At 45.7% G+C, this 22324-nt stretch overlaps 1 protein-coding gene across 9 annotated transcripts in view; it reads right to left on the minus strand.

The window, feature by feature from the left end:
• Positions 1 to 22324, minus strand: part of LOC130536940 (membrane-associated guanylate kinase, WW and PDZ domain-containing protein 2-like) — a 51156-nt gene that overhangs the window by 19765 nt on the left and 9067 nt on the right. For 6 of the 9 annotated variants that reach the window (XM_057053269.1, XM_057053268.1, XM_057053277.1 and 3 more), the window contains exons 2-8: positions 19732 to 19848; positions 10150 to 10269; positions 7493 to 7717; positions 6111 to 6339; positions 5796 to 5875; positions 687 to 744; positions 97 to 218 (exon numbers count right to left, since the gene is read on the minus strand). In XM_057053269.1, the coding sequence (XP_056909249.1) occupies positions 97 to 218; positions 687 to 744; positions 5796 to 5875; positions 6111 to 6339; positions 7493 to 7717; positions 10150 to 10269; positions 19732 to 19848 (951 nt within the window). Of the gene's footprint in view, positions 1 to 96; positions 219 to 686; positions 745 to 5795; positions 5876 to 6110; positions 6340 to 7492; positions 7718 to 10149; positions 10270 to 19731; positions 19849 to 19941; positions 19967 to 20821; positions 21186 to 22324 lie in introns of those variants that run through there. The other 3 variants (XM_057053271.1, XM_057053272.1, XM_057053270.1) reach the window with 3 other exon arrangements.

A 22324-nucleotide genomic window follows, 5' to 3' on the forward strand; every position in this document is an offset into this window, starting at 1 on the left:
AAACACGGATTGTGCTCCATACATGTGATCAGGGCATTAATTGCACTTTAATGCTGCAGCCGTATGTCTGAATGGATGAGTGTATTTTGTTTGTACCTCTGTATATGGTTGGCAGGGGCAGAGCTGAGAGACCCTGACTCTGCATCTGCCTCTGCTGCTCCAGGCGCCGCTTCGCTTCCAGGACCGGGTTCTCAAACTGGGTCCTTCGATTGATGTGACTTAAAAAAGCCAAAGAGAGACAATTTATTGCATCTATAAACACAAAATGCCATTAAAATGCACAACTCAACACAACACGACAGATGGATCAATGAAAAGATATGAAACAGATCAATGTTACGGAAATCTAATGTTTATTATACTGATATAAAGTCTCTCCTCTTCATTGGCCCTGAAGCAGGGATGGATACAAACATATAATGTATTCAATTATACATGAACTAGATGCAAATATGTTTTTTTTTGTAGTGCAGCATGTGAAACCATCTCAAGCAGGTTTAATTAGCAGTGTTTTCTCTTCTTTGCCGAGCTTTTCTCTGTAATGTTCAGAGGAGAAAGCAGTGACACATAAAAAAGGGAATCAGAATTTTGCCATTAATAATTAATCAAAAAAGTGTAAACCACAGAAATGTGTTGCTGTCCCACTACATAGCCGCTGATCTCACCGTGTCAACGGGGATACTTACTCGACATAGTAGCTGCCATAAATGGGGTCGTCTATCTTCTCCCAGCCGTAAGGCAGTTCTGAAAGGGAGGAGACAAGAGACAAGGGGACACAAGTCAGCTTAGACTGAGCAGCAGGACAAGGCGTGGACCCACTGAGGGGACAGGACACCAATCTGGGGACTCGAGACACTCAGACTGACATCTGGGACACATCTCATCGTGCTTTTATGATGAGGGCATTCTTTTTCCCCCGACAACTTACTAGTTGGGTTGTCATGGAAGCATTCTCATGGCTCATCCATCGCTGTGCTGAGCGAGAGCTGAATTTCACGACCTATTTTAACATTTTTAGAGATATGTACGGGGGCAGGGCAGCCATCCTTTCACTGCAGCTAAAGGAGCACAGTGAGGGTGTTTACCTTGAACCGAGGATCACACACACACACACAAACGCACAGAGTCACAGGCCAACAACACAAGCTGTTCCCCTCCCACTCAGATGCACACGAGGAAATTAACTCATTCCGAGTATCGTTCTAGAGCAAGTGTTCCAGCAAAGCTGATCGTCCCAATAAATTTATGGTCGTGTCTCTCAGCGTCTCCTCCTGACTATCAGTGGATATAAAGGAAGGCTGATTGTGACCGAGTGTCACACAGTTGGACAGATACCTTCGTACCGACCATGGAAAAACTGGGTGGCATCAGTATTAAACTACAGAGAGTAACAGCAGCTGACAGCCTCAACTTGGGTTGAGTGTTCCTGTTACTGTTCTGGACCACCATTGTGGGATCTCCTGCAGGTGTCTGAACGCTGGGCACCTTCAGAGCAAAACTGCAACAGTCCTCCTACCCCCAAGCATCAGACTCTCATTTTCAAACTGTATTTTGATTGTAATCCTATGCAGGTTTGTGTCTTGAAGTGAGTCGACGCGCTCCAGCAGGTCAAAAGTGAAGGAGAACGAAGAATGAATGAAACGGTGGCGGCTTGCAAGATCAACACTCTTCTTTTCAAACACTGATTTTCTTTAAAAAAAATTAATGGTAACTTCTGGAGAGCAGTTTAGAAATAAAATTGCACTTTGAAATTGTGTGTTAATGATGTGTGTAAATCACACACACATGCACACACACACACACACACACACACACACAGCCTCCAGTGATTTGGTCAGCAGGACACTGATACTTTGGCATCAGCCTCTCCTGCAGTAATGCGGCTACTGTAAGAAGAGATTTGCAGATTTGATATCAATAATCCGTGTGTGTGTGTGTGTGTGTGTGTGTGTGTCCTGGCTGTTGGTGTGCTGACTGTGCAGCCCAAGGTGAAAGTGGTGTACATGCTGCAATAATGGTTTCTCTGCTTCGGCTGCTGCCTCAGATGACCCTCCTCATGAGACACACGAGTCAGATGGATTCAGATGTGAAGCCGTCTAAAATTCCCTCCCACCCTCTTCGTCAGTTACATCAACCCTTAGCTGTCGATGTAGCCGACCAGCTACTGGCTTGCCCTCCCCCCTAAGAGAAAAGGGTGACAGTTTCCATGGAAACCACCAGTGCCCATCTGAGCTGAGGGCTCTATCTTGACTCTGTTTGCTGCTGCTGATTTTCAAAAAGAATGCGTGCATGTGTTTGTTTTTGTGTCTCGCTCTACGTCTGCAGACAGCTGAACAGTGTTTGCCTGAGTGAATGAGTGAACCAGTCCGCCCATTTTAGATGAATCCAGCCTTTTCATGATGTGTAGCACCGAGGCCTCTGCTTTGTTTCTTCTGATGAATGTGGATCTACTCTGTTGACACCAAGACTGGTTTTCTGTGTTTTGTATCATCAGGCAGGTAAAATGTGAGGCTACGCTCTCTGACTCAGACAGGGAAAAACAGAGCTCTCACCTTAAACCATGTTGGACAAAATGGTCTCAAAAATTCAAGAAGAAAATCAAACCATTGACCATTAGTAGTGAATGACGACCACTGCCCTCTACCGACAGAAAGCAGTAAGAGACTAAGCTCCATTTTAAGAAAAGCACTAAAAAATTAAAGAAAATGTTTCTGATAGATTTTGTTGTTGTTTTGTTGTTATGAGCATTTTTTTTTAGCATTTTTAGATTAAATGTGGAGAAACCTTATGAATCAACAGACGCAGACTTTGACAGCGAATGACACCGGATGTGGATAAATACCAGAATTGGTGGAATATTCCTCGACCCACTCAGAACCGTGGTGCCATCTACATGATCCATCTTAACCCAGATATTTATAAAGGGCTGAAATTCAAAACGTTCCTCAAGTCAATGTTTGCATTAGTTATTTCCTGCAAGACTCTTTTCCAGTGTCAGATTTACAGTGACAACTGTTTTCCATTGTTAGTCTCTTGAATAAGGATTATAACAGCACTTTATACGAAATGTAACCATGACACGTCAGTCCTCCTGCTATAATGGTTTCAAACTACAGCTACAAAAAATATTCTATCAGATTGACTGATTATTTTCAGAAATTCAGCTGATATGGATTTCTGACTCAATCCGAGGGATAAATATGCTACTGTAGTTCCTTCGGTGACAACTACCTCGATGTAAATGCAAGGATAGTGTACAAATCACAGCGCTGAATCCTCCAGATGCCTTAGTCCCTTCTTGCCTTTTCTGTTGGAGATACGGGCTTAGGTTACATAACCAAAGTCTCGCCTGACAGAAATAATGCAGGGGAATTATATCTGCGCTGACAAGCCTTTCAACTGCTTAAGTCAGCACGCAGATACAACAAAATGCACACTATAGCTGCACGTTTGAGCAAACACGTCAACAAAAAACAAGCTTCTCCTCACTTTCACCCGAGAAGCGTCGGGGAAAGGGAATAGGAAATGAGCACCTGAGATCCTCGCAAAAAGTGGAGCAAGAAGACCAAATAAGAGATGGAGGCAAAGGAAAGACGGGGAAGGAAGGAAGGATGGGGAAGGAAGGAATGAAGGAAGGAAAAGTGAAGGAAGAAAGGAGAAGAGAAGGAAGAAAGGAGAAGAAAGACAAGTGTGTCTGAAGTCTGCTGCCCGAGGCAGACAGACTGTGGGAGAACCTTCAGGCAGATGGACATTTAAAAACAGCTCCACCTCTTCTGCTCCCTCCCTGCGTTCACGCTTACACAGTATGTAAGTTCTTCAGTTTCATCAGCTCTTAATGCCACTAAACCGCCACACACACACACACACACACACACACACACACACACACACACACACACACACACACACAGCAAAAGTGTCCTACATGTCCATCAGCCTCAGATATGTCAATAGCCTTACATCATGTTCCTGTTCTGTTGTCACATTGGATTGAACAAACGTTGAAGCCCAGATCAATAGACTGCGGTGCGTCTTGCTCCAACTTTTGCTACTGTACTTTGCTCCAACTTTTGCTACTGTGTCGGGATCGTTAGCGGAAAAATGGAAAAAGTCAGAATTAATTAAATATAAAAACAAGAAAAAATGTTTTTTTTTAAAAAAAAAAGCCGTATAAATGAAACAAACACTTTGGAAGGCCGTGCACAGGGCTCTAAGGGCTGTGGGAACGCAAAACGACTTGGACAGAATTAAATGAAACGTGGAGGGGTAATTAATAAAGGTGGTTATTTTACACGCAAATTTGCTCAGGTTCAGTAAATAAATCAGTCCTTCATAGCAGTATTGGGTGAACGTATGCAGAGATGCTAATAAACTGAACCTGACGCATGTGTTTGTTATTTACTCTTTGATTTACCACAACGACTGTACAAATATCCTGTAATGTGGCAAAATGTCCCAGTTGACACATCAGAATCCATCAGCTGCATCATTGTCCTTGTGGCTGCGGAAGCTTTAGCAGTAAACCAAGAAAAGGCTTCCTTTGTTTGTGCCAACGCTGCTTCTGAAGGGCATCAGTTCAAAGATGCAGTGGAGGGTTGTGGTGCATCACCAGGACCTTCACAAACCATCAGCAAACTGCCTCCCATTTCAAAATCCTCAGCCAGTGCTGATCGTTTCAGCATTAACTTCCTTTAACCACTGCCCTTCCCAAAGATAAATGTAGGCAGCCTAAACGCTCCAATAAGCTCCAAACAGGCAAGACTTTGCGGACAAAAAGATGACGGGGGAGGCAAAAATGCCGTACAGAGGTATTATAGTGCAAGTCACATGGACGCAGATGTGCACCACAAGGAAAAAGTAGTTTTAAAACATTCATCTTAAATATTTTTAGACGCAGAAGAGGATTAAGCTCTAATATAGAGAAGTGAGGACAAGCTGCAGCCAGCAGGCTCTGTTTATTAAACCCATTTTACATTCATGTAGATATTTATAACCTCGCTCAGCAGCATGGTTCACTTGGTCTGTCTAGACTGTTGGGAAAGAACGCTCTATATTGCATTTCTGGCTATCATCTGCATTTCCCGGACAAATGTTTGCAGCTTAAATGTCAGCAGATGTTTGTTTCTGACTGGCTCTCTCCTCACGCCACCGCAGTTTGGTCCTGAATACCAGGAGGACAGTATTGATCAGAGACGAAGGAAGAAACAACAGCAATTTGATGCATTGATTTGAAAAAATGGGATCAGAGAGCGCCACAGACGAGTGGAGACGGGGTTTGTGCTGGGCTGAGCGACGATATTAGAATTCCTGTCACAGGGCAGCTTCAGTGCTGAGCAGCGGGGGAGAGAGACATAGAGAGGGAGAGAGAGAGGAAGGAAAGAGAGCTAGGAAAATGGACTAAATGACAACAAGGGTGAAGGGAGAAAGAAGTGAGGTGACGTAAAGTGACTATTGGAAATCGGTGATGGAGAAACTGAATAGAGGGTAAAGATAGAAAGGATCGATCCAGATGGGATTCTGAAAGATTAAGATGGTGACTTCACCATCCAGGGCGAGCTGCGAGCTGAACTGAGGAGAGAATCACGTCTCATTAGCACATTTTAGTGATGAAACCTGCTTCAGACCCAAACTTCAGCATCTGACAGGCCATCACATCTGCTCAGCAAAGCCTCAAAGCCTTAAAAAAAAGAGCTCAAGTACAATAAAAGGCAAATCCCGGTGTGACGTTAGGCTGCTGAGCAGAGATATTTGGTTATGACACACAACACATTCATCCCACCTAAACTGGGACTTACCGTCTTCTCTGCATTCTTCCGGAGGTTTGGCTTTCTTAGCGAGCCGAGGGTCCAACCAGGACGTGGTTTTGGTGTTGTGGCTGCCAGAGAGGGAAAAGATGAGTAGAGGTAACCACACACAGAGGAACACAAAGTCTGTTGTGTTCAGCAGCTCAAATGTTACCTGATGGCAGGTTCACTAAAGTTAACCTGTTAAACTTGTCACTTGTCCAACTGCATTTTAGCATTTTCCAGAATAACTACAACCTGCTGCAGCTACACACTCGACACGTGCATGGACGCCACGCAAAATGAATGCAGTCAACGTTCTCTCACTCTATGAAGTAAACCTCGCCCTTCTCGGTATAGGCCATCTCCCAGTTATCAGGCAGAGGACCCAACTCCTCCTCGTCCATGTCTGGGACTTTAGCAGGGGACTCGGAGGGAGATTTCTGGGCCTCATCTCCCTCAGCGGGGGCCTCAGAGGAGGCTGGTCCCTGGGTGGACACTTCAATGGCAACCTCCCCAGAGGCATCAGTGCTCTTGTCCTCATGTTCACTGGACTCTGTGGATCACACACACCCACACACACATGATTATTCCTGCATACTCTCTGTGCACACATGCAGACCTCAATGGACATCACACGTGCCTTGAATGATGAGTCAGAGCCAAACCACTGCAGGGCCATGAACCCCCCCAAGAGAGGGAGAGGGTGAGAGAGTGAGAGAGAGAGAGAGCGAGCGAGAAGGAGAGAGAGACACAGAGAGATGAGGACAAAGAGCACGATGGAGAAAACAAGATGGGGAGATAGGAAGAGAGAAGCAGGGACAGACTTTAGGGGTCTGAGCATGAATCAAGGGTCTAAGGGTCGAGAGAAGCTGGTGGGGGCTATAACCTGATAAAAACTCAGACTCATTTAATCATTATTACAATCTACCACATTACTGCGGTAGGTATAAAAACATGGAATGGTAGTGGTTCCTTGCCTGTATTTGAGAGAGGTTGTTGACTTTCAGGAGTGTTTTTAGGTCAGTTTTATTCTGTTGAACTTTTTGGAATAAAACTCTACAAGTGGTAATACTATTAAACTACAACAACCTTTTTAACATGAGGGGGAGAGGAGGGGAAAAAAGGAAGTCACTGGTATTCCGAGAGAAGACGTACTCTAAAGACAGATGGAGAAATGAAGAAAATAGGGGGACAGAAAAAGGGAGAGATTGCAAGAGGAAGATGGTGGAGGACAGAGGGTATAAATAGAAACAAGGACAAAGGCCAGTGGCGGGAGAGCAAAGACAAAAAATAAGAGGACAGAGGGACGGGACGTCAAGCTGAAGTGAAATTCTGGACGCTGATACAAAGGACATATTGCTGTGGTGCTGTTACATCAGGCAACCGGATCAATGCAGGTCTGCGTAAGTGCGACGTGCACACATACGCAGACCTGCCATCCATGAGTACTCGGGGTGTCGTTGGACTGGGGACGTGAAGCCGGGGCGAGAGAGGCAGCAAATCCTCCGCCAGAGACAATAAAAATAGACGATGTAACAATCGCCATGACAACTGAATTATTTTCCTGGAGTTGCTCAATCACATCAGCGAGAGAGCAATAACCCGCCCAGGGGAGAGAGAGAAACATCAGGAAAGAGTGTCACTGTGGCAACTTGGTGAAAAGCAGATGGAGAATGTGTGACAGGAAACGGATGATTGGACAGCACCTGGCGTGATGGCCACCCCGTTGCCATTGACGACCGGACTCTCCTCTTCCTCGTCCTCGGGTGGCTCCAGGCTGGCGCGCTGCTCCATGTTGCTGACCGACTGGTTCCGCTTCCTCTTGCCCTGCGCGCTGGGCCGGGCTCCTGGCAGCAAGACCTCACTTACATTAAGAGGAGGGGCCGCGGGGGACGGCTCCGCTGGAGGTTTGGGGGTGCCGTAGAAGTTATCTGAGGGCAGAGAGGTACAAGGACGTTGGTGCTCCCACCATGGAAACTTATGAGAAAAACGGTAACATGGAATAAAGTAGAAGAAGAGTTTTAAGAATCTGTTCAGCATCAGTTCTACGACGGTCGACGAACGGAACCAGAGAACGCTGCTGTGACATCATTGGAGAACTCATTTAATGAGGGAGGGGGGTCACTGCATCCACGGCATCTATTCGCCTGGACAAATGTGGTTGGATCAAGAATATGAAAGTGTTACTGGAGGAGTTGATGGTTCAATAACCGCCAAAGATATGTGGTTGTTGTGCTGGTGTGTTTAAAAATGCACAGAACAAACCGATGCCCAGTGATCGCGGCCCCGCACAGACCTCTATCTTTGGAGGCACATGAGCGGGCACCCGAAATAGAAGCACACGTCTGACACTACACACCCACAGTATTACAACTGCTGAGGAATTCAACACAGAATGTGCTCAGAACATCCCAAAAATGCTTCTTTTCTGTTTGGCCCAGAAGGATTTGGGACGTTCACTTCTTTACTTCTGACTCCGAAACACAAGCTAGTATTTACTTTAGACAACAGACACCTCGATTGTCAGAAAAATATGCGGACTTTTAAATATGGAGTCAAACTCTATTCCCCCCGAGGAGGAGTTGGGCGGAGGAGGAGTTGATAAAGGACAACAGGAAGCGAAGACTGACCATCTCAGTCAGATATTGAAAAAAGGCCCGATGCAGCAGGAGCTTTCTCTGAAAGGATCATGAACTCTGCTACCCACCAAAGAAATTCATCACACTCTGACTTAACATATTTATATATATATTTATATATATGTATCTAAAATGGTCCACCGGCAGCCACATGTAAACACAGTGTGAAAGGCAGCAAATGCCCATACATGACAGCTTGAGCATAACCTGCACGTTAAAGTGTGCACTGGCGGCAGCGCCACAGCTGCTGCTCAGCCCAGGTTGTGAATATGTGTGCTGTGTTGTATCTGAGCTGGGTGACAGGATCCTGTGGAACAGGACCATGTCACAGCACATTTCTGTTTGGAACTTTGGCTCTGTGATTAATTAGCTTCATTAAAAATTAAAAAATATATATCGCTTTGTAGTCCAGGAACATGATGTTATTCCATCACTCCAGACTCCCGCAACAATCCTCAGAATGTACCACATTTACCATAATACTTCACATCCAAATTCAAGTTTCAAGTGCGGGCGTCTTTTTATTATGGCGTCTGCTGTATTTCTTTCTTCTTCCTGTCTGACTGATTTTAAGATGCATTACAGGATTACAAGAAGAACAGCAGCTCCAGAGCAATCCCCTAGGAACAGAGAACTTCCCCCAGTGGGCATTAGGAATTAGGATACACACAAAATACACACATAGACACAGAGATAGAGAGAGAGAGTTGCATTTCTATCTTTGTAAGGACATTCATAGAAGTAAATATTAAAGACTTTAGGATGTAAAATGCATTATGCCTAACAAATCCTCAATACCTGAGACTGAGCCTATTAACCTAAACCCTGCTAGAATTTCAACCTTAAAACAAGTCTTAACCCTCAAGCAAACATTTCTGCTTGGAACAAAATGTCCTCACTCCCCAAAAATGTCCTTAGTTTACACATGAAATGCACATTCTGGTCCTCACTATGTAGCATGTACAAGAACGTACACACAAATAACACAGACGCTCACACATACGCACAGAGTGCACATGCTCACTAAACTGCGATTGGCCAAATGAACCAGCAAATCCCCCATCTGTAGATGTAACCCTGACAGCAGAACAGCAGAGCAGATGCACAGACACGACATTACTTGGAAAAGGCATTCATCTAACACACACGCACACGCACACACACACACACACACACACACACACGCGCACACACACACACACACACACTTCACCATTTTTATCTTCAGCTTGTTGCTAAGTGATCGCCCATATTGTCCAAATTACATCCACTTAATTGGAGGTGGTGGTAAAGTCTGTGGTAACTCCTCAACTGGATTTTGGTTTGATTTATTGAATATGATTGTTCAGAATTGGTCAATGAAAACAGGAAACTTAACAGGAGGCTCCTGCATGGCTGAAAGTCAATCCAGGAAGGTGTTTTTCCTAGGAAATCAATCTTATTGACAATCTGCTATTTAATCAGGTAACAACTGTGTCTGCTTGAAAATTCAATTCAAAACCTATATAGGCATGATCCAATGACCCATAAATGTATCATGTGTCCAGTCTTCAGTCCAAACACACAACATTTTAGTAATTACCATCATCAGATTTCCTCTCCACTACAGCAATTGAATTTGACACATTTGGCTTCTGATGTGTAGTTAAAGGATGCAAATCAAATGCTTTGCTAGTTTAGTTCCTCAGCTGCATGCACAGTGGCTAAAGAGGTCCAAAACTCACCTTCATAGGTTCCACTCTCTAGCAGGGCTCCATTTTGCTCCAATTCCATAAAGCGCTCCACACTCACAAAATTATAGTCCACCCCTGGCACCTCCCCCTCTTTAGGCTGCCTAGTGGTACCTTCAGGGAGAGAGAGGAAGGGGGTCATGAGAATCAAACGGGCACTTGAGAAGGAAAAGCAGGAAGGCAGAGAAAGAGCCGGACAAAAGAGACAACATATTTAAGGCTGAAAAGTGTATCAGAGGAAGTAGGAGGGGAAGGAAACGGAACAGAAGAGGCTGAGTGAAGAGTCTGCACAGATGCCAGAACCATTCATTCAGTTGTGAGAGGGACAGAGAGAGTGAGGTGGGGGGAGAGGGGCAGATACAGTGATGAGAGAAAATGTGCTGCAAACAGACAATGTTCAACCTCCACAACTCTATGGGTATGTCTTTGGGAGGAGTGTCAGTACACCACGTCTGGAAAGTCTAATTTAAACCTGAAAACTTCAGATGATACTGTGGGCTCAGGTTATAGTGGCAGCAGCAGGAATGCAGAGGTGCCATATTACTGTAGCAGCAATTAGAGCCTCCCAACATCAACACTCTGGAGGTCTTCATCAGCGCTGCGGCATCAGATCTTGGCTGCACGATGGCAGCGTTGGGAGTTTCAGGTTTAATGAGTTGCTGCGTTTGTGTCTCTGCCAAGTGAACTTTAAGCCGGAGCTGACTGAAGTGCATCGCTACACACTGATCACGCCTGGAATCCCCGGCCGGGCTTGGAGGACTGATCCAGGCTGAGAACTTTTCCCAGGATAAGCGGAGAGCCCACAGTGACTTCAGCTGATCGGACGTCCTGACGTCCGTCCCTGATTGAACGTACTCGCAGTTACGGTCAATCTGTTGAGATGCTATATTGTTTCCATAGCAACGACTCTGCTCCTCTTGGTGAACAACAGCCTGTTTTTAAGCTGCATCTAAATTGTCTTTTATTTTGATATGAATCATTTATAGTGACTCACTCTGTGCGGTTCTATTTATGGCATTAATTAAACAGGGGAAACAAAAAGGAGCAAAATTAGTCCAAATGTTGATCCGGCAACACTAACACTCCACTGTTACTCTCACAAACGCACAACCTGATTCTTCATCCAAAATTCTGGTATTAGGGAAACGATTGGTCCTATTGATGTTTATTGTCTCGAATGGGTTCAGTCCAAATATTGAAAAGCAGCAGTTCTGACGCCTGACTCACAAAGACCCAGACTTTGTCAGTGTTAAGCAGGACCAGGCCGTGGTCCCCTTATGGGCTGAACTGGACCGACTGACCAGCAGAACCTTCCCAGTCCTGGCTCAAGGCCTCAGGGAGGTTAAACAGAAACTACCTGAAGTCAACAGAAAATTAAAGACAGGAGTAACGAGCATCACGTCCCACGAAAGGCGGTGCAGCAAATGAGTCGCAGCGGTGCTCGGCTTTAACCTGAAGGAGAATAAAGATCAGCTCTGGTTTAACACCTTAGCCAAAGATCCAAAAATCCAGCGAGTGAGCGTCAGACATGTTTGACAGGCGATAACAACCTGGAACAGGAGCAGAAATGAACCTCTGCAGCACTCGCTGTCACCTGCTTCTGTCTGGTACACAGTTACTGTTGTTTGAAACAGTCTTTAATGGAAACATCCACAGATGTGTAGCTCTGTCCTCCAGCAGGACCTTAAACACCTCAGTTGGCCAAGCGGAGCCGGTTGCGTCCACTCCGGTTCAGTTATTGATTTAGAAGAATGAAATTATTCTGCTGCCCACAGCACGGTAGGCAGAGGCTGGTTGTCTCACCCGTCCTTCACTGGACACACCAACAGGGCGGAGAGAATGGAAATATTGATCTACTATCTGGCCTCCAGATAGTCCCGCCATTCCTTTACTCCTCATTCGCTTCACACTGCAGCACATTACCTGGTTTCCCCTCAGCAACACAGCATAAATAAGTCAAGTCAAAGTTCTTTTGTCTCTAATAAAAGCAATTCCCTGTGACCCCACTTCCACCTCTCCCCATCTGTTCACTTCAGACACTTGCTGGATTTGCTGCAGCCTTCAGTTACAGCCAAAATTAGCTTTAATGACAGCCAACACGTCTCCTCATTTCTTCTTAAATCATAAGGACAGATTCACATTATAGCAGAGTTTTATTAAATTAGAAAAGATCAGGGTGACCTGTTCAGCCACTTGGCAAAAATAAAGGATTATTATGAGAAAGCAGCAGTAAGCGAAAGGAAATGGTGCTATTGATTCGATAGCGAGCAGCTCCTAACAAAAGATGGCAATGAGCCAAAAGTGATTCTTGAATTGCAATCAGCCACCGTGGCCAAAGATCATGGAGGTGAGACTGCGAACACGAGCAGCATAGGTTGATGTCTTAAACTGATTTAATCTACCTCAGACAAAAGCTTTGGAGCTGCCACTTCAGCTGTCAAGACCTTCTCTGTCACAGCACAGGAATATTTTCCCAGTATTGGGAGTGCCGACATTGAAAAAAAGTGCATGTAATAACGCGGAAACATTACAAGGAAATTCCATTTGCTGGAAACGCTAAAATAGCTGATTTTATGAAGTACCACAGTTGGGCATCAGTTGGTACAGGGACAAAGACCTTTGCTGAATTATAGAATGATGAGATAAAAACGGCACCACGCATGCAGAGCCGGCAGCGGGAGAAAGCGAAGCATCCACAGAAGCGTGCAACCGAGGCATGCACGGGATTTATACGTGTATATTAGATAGGAAGTCACCAAGAGGAGGAAACAGAGCAGGAAAATCAGAGCTAAAAATAGTGTATTGATATAATATAGCTGATTATCATCATAAAAGGTGGGGGAAGGGGTGGTGGTGTCAAATTATACATGCAGTGCTGGTGTGTGTGTGTGTGTGTATGTGTTGGGGGGGGTGAAGGTCTGCATGTTTCACATTACCGGTAAACACTGATCTGCAAAAACAGAGCAGTAGTAATCAGGTTTATTTTATGGTTCATCATTATTAAAGCGGACCCACCATAAATGCATAAATAAAAACTAAAGTCCTCTACAAATCACATGAGAACCGAGACCCCTGTCGACTATAGCAACCCCCCCCACTCCCTCCACACCAGCTCTGCTCTGATTGGTCGCCTCACCGAATCCAACTGAGAAGCTGCTGGGAAGGAAGAAAAAAAAAAACACCATTCAAAATACATTCGGGGTGTTAATGGAAGACAGAAAACTTTCAATGGTCATAAGTCTCACAAGGAAAATTCATGTTTAAGTTGCCGATTTGTCACTTTAATCAGTCAGAAAACAAACGTGAACCTCAGACGGTCCCTTTTCAACAACAAACCCTATGAGTTATGACGGTGGCGTGCATGTCAGCAGCCACTCTATTATGTCTGTTTGTTATCATTTAAATGCGTTAAAATTATGCTCCGCGGTGCTTCCATTGTCAATAAAGGCTCCTCACATTTGTTGCTGAGAGGCATGAACAAAGAGACACCCACGGTACCCCCTGAGTTCCCATCTCTGTGTTAGACTGTGCAGAAACATGGGTTCTGCTCCTCTCACAAACCCCTCCTGACTCCAGCCCATCATCCATCAGAGTCGCCGGGCTGCTGTGGGAGGAACACGGAGACAATGCTAACACCGACGAAAACTAAAAATACTCTCTGTAAAATGAACAGCGTGATGCCCTTTGACAACAATCCCCAGACGGCCTGAGAGAGGAGGATTCCGACCTACGAGAGCAGATTGGACAGCAGATCCTGTCCTCTGGGCTTCCTGTATGGACAACATAACCTAGAAAGGCGGCACGTGCCAAAAGGACACAGATTTTTTTGGCTAGAGAAAAGTAACATTGATTTTCCGTAGCTGAGTAGAAGCCCCAAATTCACTAAAAACCTAATGTTTTCTAATGACTAGGGAGTAAAATTCATAAGCAAATTTAAAGAATAAAACAGTTTTCCTAATTGTATTGTTATTATTCTTATAAGTTTTCATGATTTGTATCTTGCTGCAGAGGAACAGGCAGGAAAACAAAGAGACACATTATAGAAAATAAATATCAGAGTAAAAGAGCAAGACTCGTATCCATAGAGTGGAGCTGTGTTCTGTTTTGTATCCTTGATTTTGGTGTGTATTGTCTGAATTTATGGCTCAGGGTTAGCATTTTCCTTCAGCCCTACTTTATTAGATGGGAATAATTGAACTTTCCACACCTGTATCAGCATTCTCAGCGTGAACGTAGACCTTATTTAAGGGCACAGAGAATCCAGAGGTTTCCATGGGGCAAAAAAAGTTTAGCTGAGATCTCTGTACTGACAACCCTCAAAGTGAACTGTAGGGGACTGGATTATTCTAGTGGACTATTGTCCTGGTACTCAAACCTTTCACACTGAGCTATTGTGTTATAGCTATTGACAAGTTGGCCAGCAGCAAACCGGCAGCATCGGTAAACTCTTCTCCTTTTACCTTTTTATTCTCTTCGCATTTCAAACCTCATAGTCCAAGAATCTAGCAATTTCAGAGCAAAGGAAAACATTCAGAAAGCCCATTTCTGTAATGTGTTTACCTCCAAACCTTCCCGGTTCAGAGCGCGCAGGGACCCGTGGCAGGAAGAGAGAAATGTGAGGCCTGTTTGTTTGTTTGCATCCAGCGATCCAATTGTTTTGTTCAGATTACCATCCTCCTTTAACACGTCTCTGTTGTGCTGTTTCCATTTCAGCCATTTCTTCAGCTATTTGAGCCTCTGCTGTTGCTCCCTGTCCTAATTCCTAATTTTCCTCCTTTCCTCTTATCTTTTAGGTTTTTTATTCACACTTGATCACTCTCTATACCTCATGCTTTTTTGCCTCATCGGTGGGCAGATGTGAAATATGATACAAAAGTGTGAGCATGCACACATAACCGCACACACGCACGATACACACACACACACACTTATTTACACCACAAAGCTCAAAAGTCGTGACCCACCATGGCAGTGCAGAAGCATCTGTTTTGTTCACAACAGATCCACGCCTGCTGATGCAGCCATGGCAACAAGCCACAACATCTACATTAGCTGCAAAAAGACATATTTGTATCACACATGGCACCGACTTGTTTTGCCTGCATAACCATTTTACTGGTCTCAAGGGTCCTCCACTCAAGTCCTTATGGTTTAAGGGGCTGTAGGTATGTCCTGCTCACTTCCATGTGCCTCATCGATCACTTCCTTAATCATTTCACTTCCCTTCCGCTATTTCCTCTGGCTCACGTCTGTGACTCTGGGGAAAGCAAAGTGTTTATTCCTTGCATACACAGGAGTAATTTGTTTATCCAGGTTGCAGTTTACCTAACATGATAATAAAATTGTAATAAACACAATAGAGACTAAAATGTCTCTATTAAATTCTACCTCCATCTCCAATCAGCCACAAGGATTCCTGCAAACTCTGCAGAAAGGTTAGGGTTCTTGCGACCAGGTGACCATTCTAGAGGCTGCACCACTGTGTTCCCTCACCATGGAGTTTAAATTCAGTAATTCACATTAAGGGCAGCTGCAGGCATCTTCAGTTTCAGGCTGTTTGGTTCGTGAGCAGCTGGACAAGTGTGTTGAGGCCCAGTGGTGGAGCTGTGCTGACAGCCTGACACCGTGGGATTAATCCTGCGCCAAGGTGTGTCCCGTCACGAAGGAAGTCAGCTCTAATGTGCTGAAAAGCATCTTTATGAGGTTGCAGAGCTGAGCGACACAGGACGACGGTGGGGGATGGGGAAGCGGAGAGTGGGGGGGGGGGGGCACGTTTGTGGCGTTCGTATAGAAATAAGGAGCACTGAGAGCAGAGGCAGGAAGGGATGCAGACACTAAAGACTTGGACACCTGTCTGCAGCAAACCACTTGACAAACGCAAACCACTTAGCATTCGTTATGTTTGGCATTGGCTTTTTCCATTCCAGGAAATGCAGATCATTCTCTTACAATTTCTTTCATCTGCAGAACGATTTTAATCCAGCGTGCCAATCAGACTGTGGGGAGAACGGAACCACGTGAAAGCGTGTCAGGCAGCCCTTTAACAAGAGGAAACCAGCAGGCAAATCATCCTTTTAAAGTCAGAGTCTCCAGGGACTGAAGCGCCCCCCCCAACCCACCTCCCTGCGTGTATAGCGAGTGTGTACTGTACCATTTTTCATAATTCATCAGCTGGGCTTTGAGTCATCACTGCAACAAGTAAAAAAAAAACACACGTAAAAGCGCCTCATGTGTAAACATTAACCAGTGTGAGCGTAAACAGCTGAATCAATCTACAACACACGCAGACCATGCATGTTTTTTTTCCAGATCAGTGCCCACCCATATCCATATCAGTAATATAAACACATGGAAATACATTAACAAGAATTAATCAACTTCCCTTAAAAGCTCTGCAAAATCGGACAAAAACACTGATTGATTGTCAGTAACAAGCCTAATGGACCTGTTATAGACAGCAGACACGGTTGTGTTCCTTCCTGAAGGCTGTTAACAAGATTGTTCTCTTTTTTCCAGCATATTAAACATAATCAGTGGCAACGGGATGATTTTACATATTGGGTTCCAAAATAAGAGCATCGCCAGCTCTTGGGGCTGCTACAACCTTCCTCCATCCTGATATTCTCCATTCAGTACATATTAAATCATCCTGGCGAAGCAGCCACCTTGTTTTCTTAGTAAATCCACTAATCTATTGAGACTTTTTTGCATTGTATTTTTAATTTTCTCCAATGTGATTTTCAAAGCTCTTGGTTTCTCCTCACATCTGAATAGTAGCATCTTCATTACTGCTAATATCATTAGTGTCCTTCAGCCCCATCGCCATCTTGAGCGCAGTGCTGCTTACGTTCATCGGCGGCTTCCTGTCTCCGAGGAGGATTCCCTGCTGGCGGATCTGGAGCTGGGGGGCAGCGTGCATCCACAGCAACAGATATGAAGTGACAGAATCTGCATGTACTGTATTTTTAGGCTATCTAAGTAGCTTGCTTGCTGCGGCGCTATTTATAGAACCTTTTACTGATGCCTCTACACAAAGCAGAGGGGAGCAGATGATTCTCCTGGGAATAACTTATGAGGCACCCTCGTATCTCACTTTACCTCTGCCGAGCACATATCCACTCTTTTACTCCCCTCATTCCTCCAACATCGTCTTCATAACTACCCTCTTTACCATCTTCTTCCATCTTCCTCCCCGACCTGGTTCACATCATCTTCTCTTCACTTGCTGTTTTTTGCTCATTTTCTTCTTCATCTTCTTCTCCAGTTCCTCATCTCACTGGGCAGAAACACCAAAGCATCTTTTCATTTGTCAACAGCAGAAGTTCTGGCAGATATGAGGTCTAATTTCCCGAAGTGGTCGGGTGATGTGAGTGAAGTGAAGCATTGCCAGTGAACGTCTCATCTCAGCGCTGCCAAACGATGATAAACTTCTCAAACATTTACCAACAGAGTCAGAGGAGGTGATGTTGGCTCCTGCGGAATTCCAGGTGTTGCCAACAACAACTGTGGAAAGTTCACAGAATACCTGAAACTCATGCCTGTTTGGGAACAAAATAGGCTTTATTTCCATACTTTATTCTGGGGTTTCTTATAATTCAACACTGGAATTCAGATTTTTAAACAGCAAACGTGTAATTAAAGCACTTTAAGACACTTTAAGACATTTCTTTGAATTTTAGTTTTTGCGGTGTTTTTGCTTGTTTAGTCATCATTTCTATTATGGAAATTACTTTAAGTGCCTTGAAATAATTGCTTAGGTTGCCTGAGCGACATCTCAGCCATTTTTCAGCATGTTAAAAAAGAATGGACATATTAATATGAGCATAAAGGAAATATCTTCAATTCATGACTTTTTTCAAGACCTGAATGGCATGCACAAGTCAATTGCAGCATGGGAGTTCGTGGCTTTCTGAGCACGCGCGCCTCCTCCCACGTCCTTCAGGGTGACAGCGTGTTGTGATGCAGAGTGGCGTCTGCTTGTCAAGCTGACAGACTCGCCCTGACAGCCTGGTCAGAGCGCCGCAGACGCGGGGAGAAACGCACTGATTTTAGAACGCTCCAAACCACAACAACAAACAGCCTGCCGAGCCGCAAACAGCACAGCACCCAGGATCATCGGCGCTGTTTTCAGGCATGCAATGCTGTGTCACACTGGCAGTGAAGCAATGCCGCTCCAGTGGCTCAGAGTGCCAGGACGTCACACAGCCAAAAACACACAGGAAGCATCAGATGCGAAGATGGCTGCCACAAATTTGCAGTTCAAAATTCATAGTTGCAGCACGTGAGGTCTATAAGATGTCATTCCTACAGTCCTTAATATACTGTATCAGCTTTGTGAAGTGATAGACAGTTAATTATGGGATGGCGTTACCACTTATGCAACACGGAAGAAAACTGCCTTTCTAGTGAAATGCCCCGAGATGTAGTTTTAAGGGAAAAGTGCTGACAAATCATGGTTCATACCACCAAAAAGGAGCCCACGCTGTCCTTGCAGGGAGATGATGGACCTGCAGTGTTGACCCTCAGCCAGTCCCCATCACCTCAGCCATCACTGTCAATCCACCATCACTGCACTATTACACTGCCAACAGGCTGAAAAAGGCAAGCGAGATGAAGGACAGAGGGCCGTCTGCAGTTTAAAGGGAGAGGGGTGGAATGGTTTAAAGGGAGAGGGGTGACTTCAGAGAGGGAGAAAGAGAGGAAGGACGAGAGGAAAAAGGAGGGAGAGGGAGGCCCAGGAAGTGTGCAGCTGTGCGAGCATATTAAACAATCACGTCTGTGTCAGGGCTTTAGTGCACCATCGGAGGGCAGCTAGTGGGGTGGTGGTGCTCAGCCAATATAAAAATAAACCTTCCTTTCTGTCACATTGTTGGTCCAATTTGACACCTTTGCTTACAAAACGGGCAGTGGGAATGACCGAGACTCTTCAGAGGGCACCGATACAGATCAGACGAGCCTTTCAGCAAACATCATATCGCCGATTGACATGCAGTGTGAAATGATGTTGTCTGCAAAGTCAAGCGGCATCAGTCCCCAGAGAAGCTGAAGCATGAGCGGTTCTGTGTATCGACAGCAGGCTGAAAGGCTGGGGGACACCCCCCCCACAGTGTCAATGACATTGTCCCCAACAGACACATGTTCCTGTGCATCCAGCATGAAGAGTTTCTCACATGCACGACATCTTTTCATTGGTTCAGTAATGATGCGTTATCATCTTTGTATATCTCTGTGTGCTGTGCGTTTCTGGTGTGCACTGAGGGGGTAGGGCGTTAAGGCAACGCAAGCCTCGAGACAAGAGGGTGGTTGCCGTGGAAACCTCAGGCTGAGAGCTCGGAAGCCGGACGATTGAGAGAAGTGGAACGATAGACGTTGAGAAGGAAGAGAGTGTGTGTTTGCGTGTGTGTGAAATGAAAAATAAAACAGTATTTTCCCGGAGGAGAGACTGACAACAAAAGAGGTGGAAAATGATGGAAAGAAAAGAAAGAGACAATCACAGAGACAGACACGTGAAGGGGGGGATCGGGGGGGGAGACAGATGGATGCTGTCTGGAGGAAGGAGGTGCACAGTGGACTCACAGGGGATGGTGCGAAGGTAGAGGTTGTCTCTGATGATCTGTTGGTGATCGTGGTCCACCGAGCCCTTGGAGAAGCGCAGGTTGAGGTAGTGCCGTAAATCTTTGTCAACCACCCCCCCTGCACAGAAAGACATCGGGAGAAGGAGAGACGTTTAAGGACATTTCAGCTCTTTATCAATCAGGCAGCCTTTCCAAGAATTCCAGTCAGTACCCGACTTCATCGATGGGTCCCAGAACTTTTAAATTCTTGGGAAGATTCCAAAGTTTCTTCACATCCCAAACAAGACGGAATAATTTTTATTCCCAAACAGAGACACACGCAGACCAGAGTCACCATGTAAAGCAATGATCTTCTTTAGATTACCGGTAAATGTGCAAGGCCAGCAGATTTGATGACAAAAGGCCTGCAGAGGACAGAAGCACTTCTTCATTTCTAACTCTCCCTCTCTGAACCGCTCTTCCTCCTCTACACGGTTCTGCTGGTAAAATAAATGGCATTCATTAAGCGATGGCAGTCTAGGCCAACATATCTGTGCGGCACACTCTCTGTATGCTAACGAGCGTGAATGCTCTCTCCTCCCTTCACGCCAAACCAAAAATCCCAGGAGGATGAGGAGGAGAAGCTGTTCTCCATGCAACGTTCTGGATGCAAAAACCTCGCACTGCACAGTGGGTGGTAAGGTTGCCCGCCGTGGATTTACAACAGAAAACAAGACATTTCGCTCAGCCAAACTGACCCGACAACACTGGGCCCCCTGGTGCAGACGACCGAGAACACACGGCGTACGAAGGAGAGCTTGCCACATGCAGTCACATCTGTCGCCTGTACCTGCTGACACTGGTGACCCTGAATGAGAAACCCTCAGGTGAAAACGTCTTATGTAAACTGACACCATTTTAGTGAGGCTGCGAACTGCCTCCTAATCAGCAAGGAGAGACAAGAAGACAGCCTCAAAACAAAGGCAGAATCCACCGATTTTTTTTAGTCTGGCACAGGCCAAATATTTAACACCAACAGACAGAGAGCTATGCTAAAAATGTGGACAGACCCACATGCAGGCAGACCCAGATGTGTGTTGAAAAACAGGCACCTCATCAGCAGCTACCTCAGATGTTGAGGATAAAAGCAGTCCTCTCTCCACAGGTACAAATCCACCGATACACTGTCCTCCCAGGCGTCCCCTAGCCTTGTAAGCAAACACCGCACCGCATCTTCTGCTGTCTCTGTGAAACGTCTCTGTTCTCTCTCCCGCGGCTCCGGCACGCGCGCATCCACTGGCGGCACCTGGCTGCAGTCAATGTTAATCCCAGAGCAGAAGACGAGGTTGAGGGGGAAGGGAGATGCAGAGGCGCGGTGCGATGGGGAGCGCTGACGACAGTCGGGAGAATAGAGAGGAGAAGGAGATGTGCCAGTGAGAAGCCAGACTCAAGACAACCTGACAGAGGATTGGTTCCAGAGCTTCCACAGTCCTGCAGCAGCCCCTATCTGCTGTGCCTGTTACTGCGCTGGAGCGCATTGGCAACACTGTGGGCAAATACACACAAGTGCGTGCGCGTGTGTGTGAGCGAGAGAGAGGGAGGGAGGGGAAGAAAGAGAGAATTTGCCAAGATGTTCCCTGACATTCTTTAAATCTTCTGCATCTTGCATAGAGATGCCCAAGATGCTCAAGCTGACCTTGTGTAAATGTTGCAGCAGAGGCAGCAGCGGCAGCAGTGGCGGTGGCAGCAGCAGCAGCAACAGCGGCAGCAGCACTGTGTCTCACCACGGGGACACACACTCAAATGCACGTGCTGAAGCTGATGAGCTCACAGCTCCAGAGACTGCCAAGCATCATCCTTTGAAATAAAAACACAGATCTGGGCCATGAGTAAAGGACAAGGGCTGTAAATAAAGCATCCAGTTTAGACGTAACACTGTTCCGCCACTGCCTGTAGAAGTAGAAGGAAAGATTTTGGGATGGGCAGATTTACAGAGTAAAAAAAAAGTAGCATGTCAAGGGTGAAAAAAAAGATAGCTGCAATCAATCACAAGCTCACCAAGGCAGGCAGTTATCAGTGGAGCTTGTGCTCAGCAGAGCCTTACATTCTTCCATGCAGGTCCCGCGGTCTCCCCTCCATCAACTGAGCATCACCAGATCCACAATAATAACAGAAAAATGTGCTTCAAATCTATGTGTCACTCAGTTGTCTTTTTAAACAGTAGCTGCACACGGAGCTCTCACCCACATCATTCATCTCCACTCATTCATCTCCACGGACCTCCGGCTCTCTCTGGACTCCTATGTTGACTTTATATGTCCAACACATTGTAAGTTGCACCTGCTGCTCTGCTGCTGCCGACAGGCTGAAGCGCTCTCATGCTCCGCGTTTAGCATGCTCTACACTAAAGCGCCCGATTAACTCGGCAAACACGCGTGGAGCGCTGATAGCGTGAAAACGAATACGAGCTCTGAGAATAAAAAAGTTGTCGCATAGCTCTTTTACTGGGATCTCAGGAAATCAGCCCCCGACTGTGCCACCATCAACTGGTGAGCGCGTTCTACAGGGGGAAAGCTTTCAAATATAAAGGCTGAAAATCGATCGTATGATAAGTC

This window comes from Takifugu flavidus, chromosome 13 (assembly GCF_003711565.1).
Source record: "Takifugu flavidus isolate HTHZ2018 chromosome 13, ASM371156v2, whole genome shotgun sequence".
Classification (NCBI taxonomy): Eukaryota; Metazoa; Chordata; class Actinopteri; order Tetraodontiformes; family Tetraodontidae; genus Takifugu; species Takifugu flavidus.